The sequence below is a fragment of the Fistularia commersonii genome, chromosome 12 (genome assembly GCF_037954325.1).
Source record: "Fistularia commersonii isolate RoL2024-O1a breed Wild chromosome 12, RoL_Fcom_v1.0, whole genome shotgun sequence".
Lineage (NCBI taxonomy): Eukaryota > Metazoa > Chordata > Actinopteri > Syngnathiformes > Fistulariidae > Fistularia > Fistularia commersonii.
In genome coordinates this window covers 9022474-9042682 of record NC_141295.1, presented here as the reverse complement: position 1 = coordinate 9042682, position 20209 = coordinate 9022474, and the positions used below count along the sequence as shown (strand labels likewise).

Genomic DNA, 20209 nt, shown 5'->3' with positions numbered 1-20209 from the left:
ACCTAAGAATTTGGCTCAGGCTGAAGTAAACATTGAACTTTAATGTCTAGCAGCATTGACGTGGCTGTTTGGGTCAGAGATGTTTAATTGGCAGTGTTTATTTTTCACTCCAGTCCAACTGTCAGATGCTTGGTGGAAATCTTGCTTCAATTCAAAGCAGCGATGAGTATGCATTTGTTCAGGGGTTGAATGTAGGTAACGGACCATCATGACTGGGAGGATCAGCTTGCCAAGGGGTAATATATCAATTTATCACCTTTGATTCCACATATATTTAACATATCACGTTTATCATAACTTATCGTTACTGTCTTCTCTGTCTGACAGCCGGGTTCTTGGTTCTGGAGTGATGGACAGATGAACAGTCAAGGTAAATCATGCAAGCCAACTATGACAAAACAAATGATTGCTGTTGCATTGCAAATTTGGATACCACAACTGATGGCTTTTTCTCTCAATATGAAAGTTGAGAAGAAGAGAACATCTGTAGAAAAGCATGAGTCATTTACTTCTCTTTGTCATTCTTTAATATTGTGATGAACCAGTTAGGAAGAACAAATTTACAGCTTTCCTTTGAGCACAGTGCCGTGAAATTTGTCCTGGCTTCAGGTGTGTTGTCTCACATGTAGTTACTCTTTTGTTTGTTATTTTTTGCCCACCGTTGGCCGTTGGCAAATGCTGTTGGGATGACGTGGGATGACGTGGTGTGCAACGGTTTCCTTCCATCAGTGTGTGAATCAGATCCATGATGATTCCTCCCCAGAAAGAAAATTAGTATGGTCAAACCTGCTGTTTGTGTCAGTTGTATTACAGAAAAACAGAGGGCACAGTGTCACATCTTAATCCTTTACTTCTACCTGAGGGATTAAGCAATAAAGGATGTCAATTCTTACTCCATTAGATGCAAAAATTGAAAAAAAATTCCATTGAAAAAGATTGTTAATTGATCTTCTTTTTAGCATACAGAGTCTGTGTGTGTGTGTGTGTGTGTGTGTGTGTGTGTGTGTGTGGTAGATACACAAAAAACATCTTGCATCAAGGCACTTGACGAACCGGCATCTCAAACAATTTGGCTCCAGTACTTAACAGAATTATCAGAATCAGAAAGAATCAGAAAAAACATAATTTGTCCCCAATGGGCAATTGGGGGGCACATGGGGTAAGAGCATCAAATTCTGAACATCCAAAAAAAAAAAAAAAAAGGAGAATTTTTGTATATATATATACATATATATATATAAAGTAAGCTCGCTCTGCATTTATGTAATAAATATTAAATATGAGTGGCATTGCACCACCAAGGCCCATCTCATCTTCCCCTGGGGCCCTGCCAACAAGGAGCTTTTTAATTCACTTTATATTTTCAGCTCCGGAAATAAAAGAGTCCACCCCCGAGTCCTCAAACTAATTCCTCAGATGAAGGCGGGTCAATGGGATTCAGGAGATCTTCATAGTATTTTCACCCCTGACCTACAACATCTCGAGTCCAGTTCAGCAGTGCCATTGCTCAAGCATACTCAGTATTGACAGTGCAATGCTAACCCTTCCGCAGGATAGCAGAAACTCTTTCTGACAAGGGCCTTTCCCAGACATTCCCAACAGACCATGACAATATGCTGCATGCAGATCAGGGGGCCGTTCCCACAAATCGTCAACTTCCAGTTGTGACTGTCGTTGCCCAGTGAGTATTGAAATCCTTAAGCAGAATGAGGCGTGCACTATGGCATCCCTTCCAAGGACTCCAGAAAGGGTGGGTACTCTGTGCAGCTGTTTGGTGCATAGGGACAAAGAACGGTCAGAACCCACCCACACCCACCCAAAGGTTGAGGGAGACCACCCACTCATCCACATGGTTAAATCCCAATATACATGTGATGAGCAGCGGGTCAATTAGTACTCTCACACCTGCCAGCGCCACACTCCAGAGAGTGAAAAAGTCCAAGAATGAAAAAGTATCCATCACCACTCAAGGGGACTAATTCAGGAGCCCAGGCTGTGCGTCAAACTAATATTTAGCCAGACCCTCTTGCCCTGGCACACCAGCTCAGCTATGCTCAGATTCTGAAATCCAGTGATGGGGACTTAATCACCATTCTACAAATGATGATTTGACCACATAATGTACCTGAGCCAATCAGAAATTAGATAGTGGTGTCTTGTTAATTTTAAGATGACTAAGCTGAATTAAAATTCAGCTGAAAGGTCCAACTGTATCACTTTGCAATCCAATGCAGTTAACCTTTCACACACCTGACAAATTGTTTCGATTGATAAAAAGTTGAAAATACTGTAAAGTAAAAGTGAAATAAGAGAAACAGATAGTGTCACAAAAATAAGAATAGAAAAGCATCATTCAAAAATGGCCAAATCCTATATATAGGTTTTGCAAGTTTTGATGTATAGTTATCAACAAAGCTTGGATATAAAATGCACATCTGACAAGTATCTGATCATGATAAGTTTTCAATAAATGTTATATAAGCTATCATGACTACTTTGAGGAGCCATAAGACCTCTGTGTTAATCCCTTTTTTGAATATTTACTCTCAGAAAAAACTAACAATGTTTTACCCTTGGATTTGTTGTCAGAACATAGTCCACCCCACCTACTGAGCGAAAGAGGACATCAAATACAGTAACGTTGGCAGTCATTCAAATTGAAGGTTAGTCTATGGTATATAAGTACTGGTCTTTTTCAGCTACTGTACACTGCGCAAAGGAAGCAGCAACGAAGAGCAAGGTTTGTTTTAAGCTTCTATTTCTCTGCAATTCTCTCCAAATAGCGAGCCTCACAGGTCACCATGGCTTCACTGTTCACTCAGTTGCCCATGATGCTTTTTCAGGTCCTGCCAAGAGTAATCTTCAACACTACCCACCACAAGAATGCTGCCTGCTCTTCTTTTTGGTGCCATTCTGGCACTGACTGTTGTTGCTGGTGAGTATAAGTCTTCAATTTTTCTATTGTATTATGTAAGCAAGAATGGTATCACACTTTCATTTCAAATATAATCCTTTTAAAATTTTTGGTACACCGTTTTTTTGTGCGCTTGTTGAGTTGACACTGGTCTTCAACTTAAAAAACAACGCCACAAAAATTAATCTGAAAAAAATGTGATTTGTTTGTTATCCATATCAGTCAAACCAACGTACAGTGTCTTATCTTTCTTCCATCCAGACTGACATGCACACAACCTGACCATCAGGATTTATAACTACCATTTTACAAACCTACTTAAAGAAACTGGCAAGAGTCCGACAAGACTTGGAAAGGGAAAAAAAATGTCTCTTGATTATTAGATGACCAATGATATTGTCTCACAATATGAATATCCCTTAATGGTCACATTTAGGTCATGTCAGTTGTCAATTTTGAAGGAGATTTGGTTCTAACTTTGTTAGATTTCTTTCACGCCTCAATGTTGTTTGCTATACATTTGGGGAAAAAAAACCTCTGAAAACAATGTTCAAGTTCAGAATAAATGAAATGCAGTTTCCTGCACTGGAATATAAATACTGCGCTCAAATAATAAGCAGTTGGCAGTAAAATGGAGTGGATTTTTTTCCTGTAATTCCCATCGTGCTGATGTTTCATCCAAGCAGGCTCCTTGTTGTTTTTTTTCCATCCCTCTACCATAGCCAGCAATTGATTATGGTGTTTTTGACTACCTTTTATATGTTTTAATGGACTATGCACTGGCAGAATAATGGAATTGGAATTAACATGTTTCTTTCAACATACCACAGGCCGTTGGAAGCAACTGACTGACATTTCCATCAAGCTTTACAATGATTATACAAACATTCTTGAAATTCACTACACCCTTATCTATTTGCGGTCAACAGATGATCCAACCAACAGCCCTGCAACTGATGCTGTGGATGGGGCAAATTCAGCTTGTCCTCCCAACTGGCAGAGCTACAACAATCGCTGCTTCTATTATGATTCAACACCTAAGAATTGGGCTCAGGCTGAGGTAAACATCGAACTCGATGTTCATTTGTCTAGGAGCATTGATGTGGCTGTTTGGGTCAGAGATGTTCAATTGACTGTGTTTGTTTTTCTCTCAAGGCCAACTGTCAGATGCTTGGTGGAAATCTTGCTTCAATTCAAAGCAGCGATGAGCATGCATTTATTCAGGGGTTGACCGTTGGTTCAGCACCTTCATGGCTGGGAGGATCAGCTTGCCAATTGGTAATATATCAATTTATGACGTTTGATTCTACATACATTTAGCATTTTCGCATTTTATCATACCTTATTGTTACCGTCTTCTCTGTCTGACAGGCGGGTTCTTGGTTCTGGAGTGATGGCAAGCCCTTTGGGTTTAAATCCTGGTGTCCAAGTCAACCAGACAATACACTGAGCGCTTGCTGCCTGCAGATGAACAGTCAAGGTAAATCATGCAAGCCAACTATGACAAAACAAATGATTGCTGTTGCATTGCAAATTTGGATGCTACAACTTATGGCTTATTCACTCAATATGAAAGCTGAGAAGAAGAGAACACCTATAGAAAAGCATGAGTCATTTACTTCTGTATGTCATTCTTTCATATTTTGATCAACCAGTTAGAAAGAACAAATTTACAGTTTTCCTTTGAGCACAGTGCCATGATATTTGTCCTGGGGTCAGGTGTGTTGTCTCTCATGTAGTTCTTCCTTTGTTTGTTATTTTTTGCACACAGTTGGCAAATGCTGGGATGACGTCCCGTGCAACGGTTTCCTTCCATCAGTGTGTGAAAAAAATCCGTGATGATTCCTGCCCAGAAAGGATCATACAGTATGGTCAAACACAAATATCAGTGTTGAACCTGCTGTTTGTGTCAGTTGTATCACACACAAAAAAAGAGCGCAGTGTCACATCTTAATCCTTTGCTGCTGTCTGAGGGATTAAGCAAAATGATGTCAATTTATATTTCATCAGATGCAAATATTAAAAAACTTGACCACTGAAAAAAATGGTTCATTGTCTTCTATTTGGCATACAGGGTGTGTGTGTGTGTGTGTGTGTGTGTGTGTGTGGAAGATACACAAAAACTATCTTCCGTCAAGGCACTTGATGACCTGGCATCCCAAACAATTTGGATCCAGATCAGTGTACTCGACAGAATTATCATAATCAGAAAGAATCAGAAAAAAACTTTATTTGTCCCAAATGGGCAATTGAGAGGCACATGGGGTAAGAGCATCTAATTCCGAACATCAAAGAATAAAAATACACAAATATAGTATAAATGCATACATATATATATACATATAACAATACAGAATTGTGCACATTGTAAGTAAGCTCGCTCTGCATTTATTTAATAAATATATCATGAGCGGCATTATACTCGGCGAGAGGAGAAAGGCCTATTCGGGAGCAGAGAGAGAGGAAAGGCAAGAATCTGGGACTGAGATGAAGGACTTTGAATATTGGGACTATGACAGGTAAAGGTAGAGAATCGGTTGACATGATGCAGAGAAGGAAAGTGGATATACGGTGTGTCCAGGAGACCTGGTGGAAAGGTTGTCAGGCTAGAAGCTTTAAGTTGTACTATCATGGTCCTGACAAGAAGAGAAATGGAGTAGGAGTTATCTTGAAGGATGAGTTTGTTAGGAATGCTCTGGAGGTGAAAAGAATGTCAGATAGAATTAGACATCTAAAATTGGTTATTGATGGTGCAATGCTCAATGTTGTTAGTGGCTATGTCCCGCAGGTGGTATATGAGTTTGATAGAGCAGGAGAAGTTCTGGAATGAGCTAGATCAATTGATGCAGAATATCCCCAAAGTTGGGAGAGTGGGGGTTGGTGCAGACATAAATGGTCATGTTGGTGAAGGCAATAGAGAGAATGAAGAATTGATGGGCAGATTTGCTATTCAGGATAAAAACGCAGAGGGACAGATGGCGGTAGATTTTGCAAAAAGGACGGAAATGGTTGTAGTGAATACTTTTTTTCCAGAAAAGACAAGAACATAGGGTAACTTATAAGAGCGGAGGTAGGAGCACACAGGTAGACTACATCTTGTATAGAAAAGTTAACCTGAAAGAGATCAATGACTGCAAATTAGTTGTAGGTGAGAGTGTAGCTAGACAACAGAGGATGGTGGTTTGCAGGATGATATCATGGTGACAGGTAGGAGAGTACTTGGTGTGTCATCTGGAAGGAAAGTAGATAAGGAGACTTGGTGGTGGAATGAGGAAGTGTGGGAGTATATACAGAGAAAGCGGTTAGCAAAGAACAAATTGGACACGAACAGGACTGAAGAAAAACAGACAGGAGTACAGGGAGATACAACGAAAGGAAAAGATGGAGGTAGCAAAGGCAAAACAAAGGGCGTATGGAAGCTTTTATGCTCGGTTGGACAGTAAGGAGGGATAGATGATCTATACAGGATGGCGAAACAGAGATACAGATGGAAAGGACGTACAACAGGTCCAGGTGATTAAGGATATAGAAGGAGATGTATTGACAGATGCGAGAAGAGTAATTGGAAGATGGAAATAGTACTTTGAGGAGCTGATGAATGTATTAAATGAAAAAGAAGCAAGGTTAGAAGAAGTGACTATTGTATACCACAAAGTAGCAGTGATTAGTAAAAGTGAATTGATGATGGCATTGAAGAGGATGAAGAGTGGAAAGGCAGTTGGTCCTGAGAATATACCTGTGGAGGTGTGGAAGTGTCTGAGAGAGGCAGCGGTACAGTTTCTGACTAGATTATTCAACAGGATCTTAGAGAGTGAGAAGATCCCTGAAGAATGGAGATGAAGTATGATGGTGCCCATTTTTAAGAATAAGGGGGGTGTGCGGCAACTATAGAGGTATAAAGTTTATGAAGCATACAATGAGTTATGGGAAAGAGTAGTGGAAACTAGACTGTGAGCAGAAGTCAGCATTTGTGAACAGCAGTATGACTTTATGCCTAAAATGAGTACTACAGATGCACTATTTGCTTTGAGAATGCTAATAGAGACATACAGAGAAGGCCAGAGGGAGCTGCATTGCGTTTTTGTAGACCTAGAAAAAGCATATGACAGGGTGCCAAGAGAGGAGCTCTGGTATTATATGAGAAATTCGGAGTGTCTGAGAAGTATGTTAAACTGGTGCAGGACATGTAGGCTAGCTGTGAGACAGTTGTGCAGTGTGCTATAGGGGTAACAGAGAAGTTCAAGATGGAGGCGGAACTCCCCCAGGGATCAGTTCTGAGCCCTTCTTATTTACAGTGGTGATGAACAGGCTGAACGATGAGGTTAGACAGGAGTCTCCATGGACCATGATGTTTGCAGATGACATTTTGATCTGTAGTGAGAGCAGAGAACAGGTTGAGGAAAAACTGGAGCGTTGGAGGTATGTGCTGGAAAGGAGAGGAATGAAAGTTAGTCGCAGCAAGACAGAATAAATGTGTGTGAATGAGAGGAACCCAGGTGGAACGGTGAGGCTACGGGGAGTGGAGATCAAGAAGATGGAGGATTTCAGGTACTTAGGGTCAACAGTCCAGAGCAACGGAGATTGTGTAAAAGAGGTGAAAAGACGGGTCCAAGCAAATTGGAATGAGTGGAGAAAAGTGTCAGGGGTATTATGTGATAGAAGATTATCGGCCGGAATGAAAGGAAAGGTGAACAAGACAGTGGTGAGACCAGCGATGCTGTGTGGCCTAGAAACTGTTACAATGACCAATAGACAGCAGGCAGAACTAGAGGTTGCAGAGATGAAGATGTTGAGGTTTTCTTTGGGAGTGACCAGGATGGATAGGATCAGGAATGAGTCTATCAGAGGAACAGCACATGTTAGATGTTTTGGAGAGAAGGTCAGAGAAGCCAGACTGAGATGGTTTGTTCATGTTCAGAGGAGGGATAGAGAATATTTTGGTAGAAGGATGCTGGAATTGGAGCTGCCAGGCAAGAGGTCTCGAGGAAGACCAAAGAGAAGATTTATGGACATAGTGAGGGAGGATATGAGGGTAGTTGGTGTGAAAGAGGAGGATACCGAGAATAGGGTTAGATGGAGAAAGTTGATTCGCTGTGGCGATCCCTGAAGGGAAAAGCCGAAAGAAGAAGAAGAAGAAGAAGTTTGAGGACTCGGGGCTTGACTCTCTTATGTTTGGGGCTGAAAGCACAAAGTGGATTAAAAAGCTCCTTGTTGGCAGGGCCCTGGGGGAAGAAGAGATGGGCCTTGAGGCCCTCAACGCGGTGCCTGTTAATGGGCTGTCCTGGCAGACACGCCTATTCTACTCGATGTGGATGTCAGGGAATGTGACCCTCGGGACAGGCAGATAAGGGTGGTGGTACCTCTTTAAAATAAGGGACCAGAGGGTATGTTCCAACTTCAGGGGTCCCAATCCTCAGTCTTCCTGGCAAATTGCATTTACCAGGGAAAGGCTACTGGAGAGTGTAACCTCAGACTCAGGGGGAGCAGTTTGCTTTTCATCCTGGTTGCAGAACAGAAAACTAAACTGAACTAAAAAGTGAGGAGCCTAAAATTGAACCATGGAATTCCTGTCCAACATGTGTTGATGGTTGACAGGGCAGATTTAGATACAACCCATTACCCTCTATGTTTGAGGTAAGATCTAAACCAGACCGGGGCATTTAATGGCCTGCAGAACAAATGTGGCTGGTTGACCTTTCCTGTCCAGCCCTGCCGTGGTCTATAACAAATAAGAAATGAATGCTGATTCCATTCCATCACTCAACACCACAGGAACTGCCTAGAGCACACCGCCTTGGTCTGCCCCTAATTATTTTGTCAACTCCTCAGACCTCTCTCCCGCTTCAATGACAGTCAAATATTAACAGCCCAAAAGATCCTCGCCTTCGAGTGGCTCCCCTGTGGTCGCAGACTCCGCTGCCTCATCAGCAAAACCCAGAGGAGAAGGGCAACCATCATTCCTTGAGCTGTCCTACTCCCCAATTCCCAGCAACCCTGCAAACCCCTCATCGCCATTCTAGCCCCTCGCCGAGTGTAATCTTCATCTTCTCCTTTCGGCTTTTCGCTTCAGGGGTCACCACCGCGAATCAACCTTCTCCATCGAACCCATCTAACCTCCATCCAACCTTCATATCCTCTCTCACTACGTCCATATATCTTCTTTTTGGTCTTCCTCGAAAACTCCTGCTTGGCAGCTCAAGTTCCAACATCCGTCTTTCAATATATTCACTATCCCTCCTCTTTGCATGGCCGATCCATCTCAGTCTGTTACCCCTACAGCGCTCCGTACCAATGTCTCACAGCTAGCATACATGTCCTGCACCAGTCTAACAAACTTCTCTGCCACTCCAGACTTCCTCATACAATACCAGAGCTCCTCTCTTGGCACCCTGTCATATGCTTTTTCTAGGTCTACAAAAACACAATGCAGCTCCCTCTGGCCTTCTATGTACTTCTCTATTAGCATCTTCAAAGCAAATAGTGCATCTGTAGTACTCATTCTAGGCATGAAGCCATACTGCTGTTAACAAATGCTGACTTCTGCTCTCACTCTAGTTTCCACTACTCTTTCCCATAACTCATTGTATGGCTTATCAACTTTATCCTTCTATAGTTGCCGCAATTCTGCACATCCCCTTTATTCTTAAAAAATAGGCATCATCACACTTGGTCTCCATTCTTCAGGCATCTTCTCACTCTCTAAGATCCTGTTGAATAATCTAGTCAGAAACTGTACCGCTGCCTCTCTCAGACACTTCCACACCTCCACAGGTATATCATCAGGACCAACTGCTTTTCCACTCTTCATCCTCTTCAATGCTTTCCTCACTTCACTTTTACTCATTTGTGCTACTTTGTGGTCTATAATAGTCACCTCTTCTACCCTTGCCTCTCTTTTATTTTCCACATCCATCAGCTCCTCAAAGTACTCTTTCCATCTTCCCATCCCTCTTCTAGCATCTGTCAATACATTTCCCTCTCTGTCCTTATCACCCGGACCTGTTGTACATCCTTTCCATCTTTATCTCTCTGTTTCACCAACCTGTATAGATCATTCTCACCCTCTTTAGTATCCAACCGAGCATACAAGTCAGGTACGCCCTTTGTTTTGCCTTTTCTACCTCTATCTTTACCTTTCGCCGCATCTCCCTGAACTCCTGTCTGTTCTTCTTTGCTAACCGCTTTCTCTGTATATATTCTTGCACTTCCTCATTCCACCACCAAGCCTCCTTATCTACTATCCATCCAGATGACACACCAAGTACTCTCCTACCTATCTCCCTGATAACACTAGCTGTTGTTGTCCAATCATCTGGAAGCTCAACCTGACCACCCAGACCCTTTCTCAACTCCTCCCTGAAAGCCATGCAACACCCATCCCTTTTCAGCTTCCACCACTTTGTCCTCTCCTCTGCTTTTCTTGATCTTCCTTGTCACCAGAGTCATCCTACAAACCACCATTCTATGCTGTCTGGCTACACTCTCACCTACAACGACTTTGCAGTTACTGATCTCTTTCAGGTTAACTCGTCAATACAAGATGTAGTCGACCTGCGTGCTCCCACCTCCACTCTTATAAGTTACCCTATGTTCCTGTTTTTTCTGGAAAAAGGTATTCACTACAGCCATTTCCATCCTTTTTGCAAAATCTATCACCATCTGTCCCTCTGCGTCCCTATCCTGTATACCAAATCTACCCATCACTTCTTCATACCCTCTATTGCCTTCACCAACATGTCGATTGAAGCCTGCTCCAATCTCTCATTTCTGGGAATTTTCTGCATCACTTCATCTAACTCATGCCAGGACTTCTCCTTCTCTTCAAATTCACAACCCACGTGCGGGGCATAGCCACTAACAACATTGAATATCACACCTTCAATTTCCAGTTTCAGACTCATGGCTCTATCTGACATTCTTTTCACCTCTAGGACGTTCCTAACAAACTCCTCCTTCAAGATAAATCCCACTCCATTTCTCTTCTTGTCAGTACCATCAAACTCTTCTTCCTAATTGGAAGGCATGTCAGAGGGATTCAGGAGGTCGTCAAAATATTCCCTCAACTGACCTACAACATCTCGAGTCCAGTTCAGCAGTTCCCCATCTTCAGCATACACGGTACTGACAGTGCAACGTTAACCCCTCCACCAGATAGTGGAAACTTTCTGACAGGGGCCGTTGCCAGACCTTCGCAGCAGACCATGACAATATGCTGCATCCAGATCAGGGGGCCGTCCCCACAAATCATCAACTTCCAGTTGTGACTGTCCTTGCCCCGTGAGCATTGAAATCCCTGAGCAGAATGAGGAGTGCACTATTGCATCCCTTCCAAGGACTCCAAAAAAGGGTGGGTACTCTGTGCTGCTGTTTGGTGCATAGGGACATACAACGGTCAGAACCCAGCCACAGGTTGAGGGATACCACCCACTCATCCACATGGTTAAATCCCAACATACAGGTGATGAGCAATGGGGCAATTAGTACTCTCACACCTGCCATCGTCATATCAAGAGAGTGAAGAAGTCCAAGAATGAACAAGTATCCATCACCACTCAAGGAGACTAATTCAGGAGCCCAGGCTGTGCATCAGAGTAATATATAACTAGACCCTATCAGACTCACACACCAACTCAGCTATGCTCAGATTCTGAAATCCAGTGATGTGGACTTTATCACCTCCATGTTTGATTGTAGTGTCTTGTAAATTGAAGATGACTGAGCTGAAATAAAATTCATCTGAAAGGTCCAACAGTGTGACTTTACAGTCCAATACAATTATCCTTTAATACACCTGAAAAATTGTTTCAGTTGATGAAAAGTTGAAAAAAACTGTAAAGTGAAATAAGAGAAACAGATATTGTCGCAAAAATGTGTACAGAAAAGGGTCATTCAAATAAGCACAAATCCCATTATTAGGTGTTGCAAGTTTTGATGTATGGTAATTGACAAAGCTTGGATGGAAAATGCATATCTGAAAATTAGCTGATCATAATAGCTTTTCAATAGATGTTATATAAGCTACCGTGACTACTTTGAGGAGCCATCAGACCTCTGTGTTAATCCCTTTTTGAATATTTACTCTTAAAAAACTAACATTGTTTTACCCTTGGATTTGTTGTCAGAACATAGTCCATCCCACCTACTGAGTGACAGAGAACATCAAATACAGTAAAGTTTGCAGTCATTCAAATTGAAGGTTAGTCTGTGGTATATAAGTACTGGTCTTTTCCAGCAACTGTACACTGCGCAAAGGAAGCAGCAACGAAGAGCAAGGTTTGTTTTAAGCTTCTATTTCTCTGCAATTCTCTCCAAATAGCGAGCCTCACAGGTCACCATGGCTTCACTGTTCACTCAATTGCCCATGATGCTTTTTCAGGTCCTGCCAAGAGTAATCTTCAACACTACCCATCACAAGAATGCTGCCTGCTCTTCTTTTTGGTGCCATTCTGGCACTGACTGTTGTTGCTGGTGAGTATAAGTCTTCATTTTTTCTATCGTATTATGTAAGCAAGAATACCACTGGCCGTTTGAAGCAACTAACTGACATTTCCATCAAGCTTTACAATTTTTATACAAACATTCTTGAAATTCACTACACCTTTATCTATTTGCGGTCAACAGATGATCCAACCAACAGCCCTGCAATTGATGCTGTGGATGGGGCAAATTCAGCTTGTCCTCCCAACTGGCAGAGACACAACAATCGCTGCTTCTTTTATGATCTAAGACCTAAGAATTGGGCTCAGGCTGAGGTAAACATCGAACTCGATGTTCATTTGTCTAGGAGCATTGATGTGGCTGTTTGGGTCAGAGATGTTCAATTGACTGTGTTTGTTTTTCACTCCAGTCCAACTGTCAGATGCTTGGTGGAAATCTTGCTTCAATTCAAAGCAGCGCTGAGCATGCATTTGTTCAGGGGTTGACCGTTGGTTCAGCACCTTCATGGCTGGGAGGATCAGCTTGCCAATTGGTAATATATCAATTTATCACGTTTGATTCTACATACATGTAGTGTTTCGCATTTTATCATACCTCATCGTTACCGTCTTCTCTGTCTGACAGGCGGGTTCTTGGTTCTGGAGTGATGGCAAGCCCTTTGGGTTTAAATCCTGGTGTCCAAGTCAACCAGACAATACACTGAGCACTTGCTGCCTGCAGATGAACAGTCAAGGTAAATCATGCAAGCCAACTATGACAAAACAAATGATTGCTGTTGCATTGCAAATTTGGATGCTACAACTTATGGCTTATTCACTCAATATGAAAGCTGAGAAGAAGAGAACACCTATAGAAAAGCATGAGTCATTTACTTCTGTATGTCATTCTTTCATATTTTGATCAACCAGTTAGAAAGAACAAATTTACAGTTTTCCTTTGAGCACAGTGCCATGATATTTGTCCTGGGGTCAGGTGTGTTGTCTCTCATGTAGTTCTTCCTTTGTTTGTTATTTTTTGCACACAGTTGGCAAATGCTGGGATGACGTCCCGTGCAACGGTTTCCTTCCATCAGTGTGTGAAAAAAATCTGTGATGATTCCTGCCCAGAAAGGATCATACAGTATGGTCAAACACAAATATCAGTGTTGAACCTGCTGTTTGTGTCAGTTGTATCACATACAAAAAAAGAGCGCAGTGTCACATCTTAATCCTTTGCTGCTGTCTGAGGGATTAAGCAAAATGATGTCAATTTATATTTCATCAGATGCAAAAATTAAAAAACTTGACCACTGAAAAAAATGGTTCATTGTCTTCTATTTGGCATACAGGGTGTGTGTGTGTGTGTGTGTGTGTGTGTGTGTGTGTGTGTGGAAGATACACAAAAACTATCTTCCGTCAAGGCACTTGATGACCTGGCATCCCAACCAATTTGGATCCAGATCAGTGTACTCGACAGAATTATCATAATCAGAAAGAATCAGAAAAAAACTTTATTTGTCCCAAATGGGCAATTGAGAGGCACATGGGGTAAGAGCATCTAATTCCGAACATCAAAGAATAAAAATACACAAATATAGTATAAATGCATACATATATATATACATATAACAATACAGAATTGTGCACATTGTAAGTAAGCTCGCTCTGCATTTATTTAATAAATATATCATGAGCGGCATTATACTCGGCGAGAGGAGAAAGGCCTATTCGGGTGCAGAGAGAGAGGAAAGGCAAGAATCTGGGACTGAGATGAAGGACTTTGAATATTGAGACTATGACAGGTAAAGGTAGAGAATCGGTTGACATGATGCAGAGAAGGAAAGTGGATATACTGTGTGTCCAGGAGACCTGGTGGAAAGGTTGTCAGGCTAGAAGCTTTAAGTTGTACTATCATGGTCCTGACAAGAAGAGAAATGGAGTAGGATTTATCTTGAAGGATGAGTTAGTTAGGAATGCTCTGGAGGTGAAAAGAATGTCAGATAGACTTAGACATCTAAAATTGGTTATTGATGGTGTAATGCTCAATGTTGTTAGTGGCTATGTCCCGCAGGTGGTATATGAGTTTGATAGAGCAGGAGAAGTTCTGGAATGAGCTAGATCAATTGATGCAGAATATCCCCAAAGCTGGGAGAGTGGGGGTTGGTGCAGACATAAATGGTCATGTTGGTGAAGGCAATAGAGAGAATGAAGAATTGATGGGCAGATTTGCTATTCAGGATAAAAACGCAGAGGGACAGATGGCGGTAGATTTTGCAAAAAGGACGGAAATGGTTGTAGTGAATACTTTTTTTCCAGAAAAGACAAGAACATAGGGTAACTTATAAGAGCGGAGGTAGGAGCACACAGGTAGACTACATCTTGTATAGAAAAGTTAACCTGAAAGAGATCAATGACTGCAAATTAGTTGTAGGTGAGAGTGTAGCTAGACAACAGAGGATGGTGGTTTGCAGGATGATGTCATGGTGACAGGTAGGAGAGTACTTGGTGTGTCATCTGGAAGGAAAGTAGATAAGGAGACTTGGTGGTGGAATGAGGAAGTGTGGGAGTATATACAGAGAAAGCGGTTAGCAAAGAAGAAATTGGACACGAACAGGACTGAAGAAAAACAGACAGGAGTACAGGGAGATACAACGAAAGGAAAAGATGGAGGTAGCAAAGGCAAAACAAAGGGCGTATGAAAGCTTTTATGCTCGGTTGGACAGTAAGGAGGGATAGATGATCTATACAGGATGGCGAAACAGAGATACAGATGGAAAGGACGTACAACAGGTCCAGGTGATTAAGGATATAGAAGGAGATGTATTGACAGATGCGAGAAGAGTAATTGGAAGATGGAAATAGTACTTTGAGGAGCTGATGAATGTATTAAATGAAAAAGAAGCAAGGTTAGAAGAAGTGACTATTGTATACCACAAAGTAGCAGTGATTAGTAAAAGTGAATTGATGATGGCATTGAAGAGGATGAAGAGTGGAAAAGCAGTTGGTCCTGAGAATATACCTGTGGAGGTGTGGAAGTGTCTGAGAGAGGCAGCGGTACAGTTTCTGACTAGATTATTCAACAGGATCTTAGAGAGTGAGAAGATCCCTGAAGAATGGAGATGAAGTATGATGGTGCCCATTTTTAAGAATAAGGGGGGTGTGCGGCAACTATAGAGGTATAAAGTTTATGAAGCATACAATGAGTTATGGGAAAGAGTAGTGGAAACTAGACTGTGAGCAGAAGTCAGCATTTGTGAACAGCAGTATGACTTTATGCCTAAAATGAGTACTACAGATGCAGTATTTGCTTTGAGAATGCTAATAGAGATATACAGAGTAGGCCAGAGGGAGCTGCATTGCGTTTTTGTAGACCTAGAAAAAGCATATGACAGGGTGCCAAGAGAGGAGCTCTGGTATTATATGAGAAATTCGGAGTGTCTGAGAAGTATGTTAAACTGGTGCAGGACATGTAGGCTAGCTGTGAGACAGTTGTGCAGTGTGCTGTAGGGGTAACAGACTGAGATGGATCGGTCATGCAAAGAGGAGGGATAGTGAATATATTGAAAGACGGATGTTGGAACTTGAGCTGCCAAGCAGGAGTTTTCGAGGAAGACCAAAAAGAAGATATATGGACGTAGTGAGAGAGGATATGAAGGTTGGATGGAGGTTAGATGGGTTCGATGGAGAAGGTTGATTCGCGGTGGTGACCCCCATGTCGATTGAAGTCTGCTCCAATCTCTCATTTCTGGGAATTTTCTGCATCACCTCATCTAACTCATTCCAGGACTTCTCCTTCTCTTCAAATTCACAACCCACCTGCGGGGCATAGCCACTAACAACATTGAGCATTACACCTTCAATTTCCAGTTTCAGACTCATGGCTCTATCTGACATTCTTTTCACCTCTAGGACGTTCCTAACAAACTCCTCCTTCAAGATAACTCCCACTCCATTTCTCTTCTTGTCAGTACCATCAAACTCTTCTTCCTAATTGGAAGGCATGTCAGAGGGATTCAGGAGGTCGTCAAAGTATTCCCTCAACTGACCTACAACATCTCGAGTCCAGTTCAGCAGTTCCCCATCTTCAGCATACACGGTACTGACAGTGCAACGTTAACCCCTCCACCAGATAGTGGAAACTTTCTGACAGGGGCCGTTGCCAGACCTTCGCAGCAGACCATGACAATATGCTGCATCCAGATCAGGGGGCCGTCCCCACAAATCAACTTCCAGTTGTGACTGTCCTTGCCCCGTGAGCATTGAAATCCCTGAGCAGAATGAGGAGTGCACTATTGCATCCCTTCCAAGGACTCCAAAAAAGGGTGGGTACTCTGTGCTGCTGTTTGGTGCATAGGGACGTACAACGGTCAGAACCCAGCCACAGGTTGAGGGATACCACCCACTCATCCACATGGTTAAATCCCAACATACAGGTGATGAGCAATGGGGCAATTAGTACTCTCACACCTGCCATCGTCATATCAAGAGAGTGAAGAAGTCCAAGAATGAACAAGTATCCATCACCACTCAAGGAGACTAATTCAGGAGCCCAGGCTGTGCATCAGAGTAATATATAACTAGACCCTATCAGACTCACACACCAACTCAGCTATGCTCAGATTCTGAAATCCAGTGATGTGGACTTTATCACCTCCATGTTTGATTGTAGTGTCTTGTAAATTGAAGATGACTGAGCTGAAATAAAATTCATCTGAAAGGTCCAACAGTGTGACTTTACAGTCCAATACAATTATCCTTTAATACACCTGAAAAATTGTTTCAGCTGATGAAAAGTTGAAAAAAACTGTAAAGTGAAATAAGGGAAACAGATATTGTCGCAAAAATGTGTACAGAAAAGGGTCATTCAAATATGGACAAATCCCATTATTAGGTGTTGCAAGTTTTGATGTATGGTAATTGACAAAGCTTGGATGGAAAAATGCATATCTGAAAATTAGCTGATCATAATAGCTTTTCAATAGATGTTATATAAGCTATCATGTCTACTTTGAGGAGCCATCAGACCTCTGTGTTAATCACTTTTTGAATATTTACTCTTAAAAAACTAACATTGTTTTACCCTTGGATTTGTTGTCAGAACATAGTCCATCCCACCTACTGAGTGACAGAGAACATCAAATACAGTAACGTTTGCAGTCATTCAAATTGAAGGTTAGTCTGTGGTATATAAGTACTGGTCTTTTCCAGCAACTGTACACTGCGCAAAGGAAGCAGCAACGAAGAGCAAGGTTTGTTTTAAGCTTCTATTTCTCTGCAATTCTCTCCAAATAGCGAGCCTCACAGGTCACCATGGCTTCACTGTTCACTCAATTGCCCATGATGCTTTTTCAGGTCCTACCAAGAGTAATCTTCAACACTACCCACCACAAGAATGCTGCCTGCTCTTCTTTTTGGTGCCATTCTGGCACTGACTGTTGTTGCTGGTGAGTATAAGTCTTCATTTTTTCTATCGTATTATGTAAGCAAGAATACCACAGGCTGTTTGAAGCAACTAACTGACATTTCCATCAAGCTTTACAATTTTTATACAAACATTCTTGAAATTCACTACACCTTTATCTATTTGCGGTCAACAGATGATCCAACCAACAGCCCTGCAATTGATGCTGTGGATGGGGCAAATTCAGCTTGTCCTCCCAACTGGCAGAGACACAAGAATCGCTGCTTCTTTTATCATCCAAGACCTAAGAATTGGGCTCAGGCTGAGGTAAACATCGAACTCGATGTTCATTTGTCTAGGAGCATTGATGTGGCTGTTTGGGTCAGAGATGTTCAATTGACTGTGTTTGTTTTTCACTCAAGGCACACTGTCAGATGCTTGGTGGAAATCTTGCTTCAATTCAAAGCAGCGATGAGCATGCATTTGTTCAGGGGTTGACCGTTGGTTCAGCGCCTTCATGGCTGGGAGGATCAGCTTGCCAATTGGTAATATATCAATTTATCACGTTTGATTCTACATACATTTAGCATTTTCGCATTTTATCATACCTTATTGTACCGTCTTCTCTGTCTGACAGGCGGGTTCTTGGTTCTGGAGTGATGGCAAGCCCTTTGGGTTTAAATCCTGGTGTCCAAGTCAACCAGACAATACACTGAGCGCTTGCTGCCTGCAGATGAACAGTCAAGGTAAATCATGCAAGCCAACTATGACAAAACAAATGATTGCTGTTGCATTGCAAATTTGGATGCTACAACTTATGGCTTATTCACTCAATATGAAAGCTGAGAAGAAGAGAACACCTATAGAAAAGCATGAGTCATTTACTTCTGTATGTCATTCTTTCATATTTTGATCAACCAGTTAGAAAGAACAAATTTACAGTTTTCCTTTGAGCACAGTGCCATGATATTTGTCCTGGGGTCAGGTGTGTTGTCTCTCATGTAGTTCTTCCTTTGTTTGTTATTTTTTGCACACAGTTGGCAAATGCTGGGATGACGTCCCGTGCAACGGTTTCCTTCCATCAGTGTGTGAAAAAAATCTGTGATGATTCCTGCCCAGAAAGGATCATACAGTATGGTCAAACACAAATATCAGTGTTGAACCTGCTGTTTGTGTCAGTTGTATCACATACAAAAAAAGAGCGCAGTGTCACATCTTAATCCTTTGCTGCTGTCTGAGGGATTAAGCAAAATGATGTCAATTTATATTTCATCAGATGCAAAAATTAAAAAACTTGACCACTGAAAAAAATGGTTCATTGTCTTCTATTTGGCATACAGGGTGTGTGTGTGTGTGTGTGTGTGTGTGTGTGTGTGTGTGTGGAAGATACACAAAAACTATCTTCCGTCAAGGCACTTGATGACCTGGCATCCCAACCAATTTGGATCCAGATCAGTGTACTCGACAGAATTATCATAATCAGAAAGAATCAGAAAAAAACTTTATTTGTCCCAAATGGGCAATTGAGAGGCACATGGGGTAAGAGCATCTAATTCCGAACATCAAAGAATAAAAATACACAAATATAGTATAAATGCATACATATATATATACATATAACAATACAGAATTGTGCACATTGTAAGTAAGCTCGCTCTGCATTTATTTAATAAATATATCATGAGCGGCATTATACTCGGCGAGAGGAGAAAGGCCTATTCGGGTGCAGAGAGAGAGGAAAGGCAAGAATCTGGGACTGAGATGAAGGACTTTGAATATTGGGACTATGACAGGTAAAGGTAGAGAATCGGTTGACATGATGCAGAGAAGGAAAGTGGATATACTGTGTGTCCAGGAGACCTGGTGGAAAGGTTGTCAGGCTAGAAGCTTTAAGTTGTACTATCATGGTCCTGACAAGAAGAGAAATGGAGTAGGAGTTATCTTGAAGGATGAGTTAGTTAGGAATGCTCTGGAGGTGAAAAGAATGTCAGATAGAATTAGACATCTAAAATTGGTTATTGATGGTGCAATGCTCAATGTTGTTAGTGGCTATGTCCCGCAGGTGGTATATGAGTTTGATAGAGCAGAAGTTCTGGAATGAGCTAGATCAATTGATGCAGAATATCCCCAGAGTTGGGAGAGTGGGGGTTGGTGCAGACATAAATGGTCATGTTGGGGAAGGCAATAGAAAGAATGAAGAAGAGATGGGCAGATTTGCTATTCAGGATAAAAACGCAGAGGGACAGATGGCGGTAGATTTTGCAAAAAGGACGGAAATGGTTGTAGTGAATACTTTTTTCCAGAAAAGACAAGAACATAGGGTAACTTATAAGAGCGGAGGTAGGAGCATACCGGTAGACTACATCTTGTATAGACGAGTTAACCTGAGAGAGATCAATGACTGCAAATTAGTTGTAGGTGAGAGTGTAGCTAGACAACATAGGATGGTGGTTTGCAGGATGATGTCATGGTGACAGG

The 20209-nt window shown here is 41.9% G+C and overlaps 3 protein-coding genes across 3 annotated transcripts; all 3 read left to right on the top strand.

Moving 5' to 3' along the window:
- Nucleotides 1-1631: 1631 nt before the first annotated feature.
- LOC147228714 (type-2 ice-structuring protein-like) lies at nucleotides 1632-4959 on the top strand. The gene is made up of 7 exons (XM_086156877.1): nucleotides 1632-1681; nucleotides 2590-2740; nucleotides 2844-2935; nucleotides 3844-3974; nucleotides 4070-4192; nucleotides 4286-4394; nucleotides 4686-4959. Exons 3-7 carry the CDS (start codon nucleotides 2884-2886, stop codon nucleotides 4751-4753), a joined length of 483 nt encoding a protein of 160 aa, XP_086013003.1. The 5' UTR covers nucleotides 1632-1681; nucleotides 2590-2740; nucleotides 2844-2883; the 3' UTR covers nucleotides 4754-4959.
- A 7139-nt stretch (nucleotides 4960-12098) lies between these two features.
- LOC147228713 (type-2 ice-structuring protein-like) lies at nucleotides 12099-13650 on the top strand. The gene is made up of 6 exons (XM_086156876.1): nucleotides 12099-12187; nucleotides 12291-12382; nucleotides 12536-12666; nucleotides 12762-12884; nucleotides 12977-13085; nucleotides 13377-13650. Exons 2-6 carry the CDS (start codon nucleotides 12331-12333, stop codon nucleotides 13442-13444), a joined length of 483 nt encoding a protein of 160 aa, XP_086013002.1. The 5' UTR covers nucleotides 12099-12187; nucleotides 12291-12330; the 3' UTR covers nucleotides 13445-13650.
- A 3799-nt stretch (nucleotides 13651-17449) lies between these two features.
- LOC147228712 (type-2 ice-structuring protein-like) lies at nucleotides 17450-19042 on the top strand. The gene is made up of 6 exons (XM_086156875.1): nucleotides 17450-17579; nucleotides 17683-17774; nucleotides 17928-18058; nucleotides 18154-18276; nucleotides 18369-18477; nucleotides 18769-19042. Exons 2-6 carry the CDS (start codon nucleotides 17723-17725, stop codon nucleotides 18834-18836), a joined length of 483 nt encoding a protein of 160 aa, XP_086013001.1. The 5' UTR covers nucleotides 17450-17579; nucleotides 17683-17722; the 3' UTR covers nucleotides 18837-19042.
- Nucleotides 19043-20209: the final 1167 nt, after the last annotated feature.

What these genes read in the sequence shown, in the direction of transcription:
- LOC147228712 (XM_086156875.1), top strand. Translation starts at nt 17,723, where the DNA reads ATGCTGCCTGCTCTTCTTTTTGGTGCCATTCTGGCACTGACTGTTGTT. An exon ending in GGCACTGACTGTTGTTGCTG is followed by an intron (nt 17,775 to 17,927) that starts GTGAGTATAAGT and finishes TGCGGTCAACAG; the next exon opens with ATGATCCAACCAACAGCCCT. An exon ending in AGAATTGGGCTCAGGCTGAG is followed by an intron (nt 18,059 to 18,153) that starts GTAAACATCGAA and finishes TTTTCACTCAAG; the next exon opens with GCACACTGTCAGATGCTTGG.
- LOC147228714 (XM_086156877.1), top strand. Translation starts at nt 2,884, where the DNA reads ATGCTGCCTGCTCTTCTTTTTGGTGCCATTCTGGCACTGACTGTTGTT. An exon ending in GGCACTGACTGTTGTTGCTG is followed by an intron (nt 2,936 to 3,843) that starts GTGAGTATAAGT and finishes TGCGGTCAACAG; the next exon opens with ATGATCCAACCAACAGCCCT. An exon ending in CCTGCAGATGAACAGTCAAG is followed by an intron (nt 4,395 to 4,685) that starts GTAAATCATGCA and finishes TTTTGCACACAG; the next exon opens with TTGGCAAATGCTGGGATGAC.
- LOC147228713 (XM_086156876.1), top strand. Translation starts at nt 12,331, where the DNA reads ATGCTGCCTGCTCTTCTTTTTGGTGCCATTCTGGCACTGACTGTTGTT. An exon ending in AGAATTGGGCTCAGGCTGAG is followed by an intron (nt 12,667 to 12,761) that starts GTAAACATCGAA and finishes TTTTCACTCCAG; the next exon opens with TCCAACTGTCAGATGCTTGG. An exon ending in CCTGCAGATGAACAGTCAAG is followed by an intron (nt 13,086 to 13,376) that starts GTAAATCATGCA and finishes TTTTGCACACAG; the next exon opens with TTGGCAAATGCTGGGATGAC.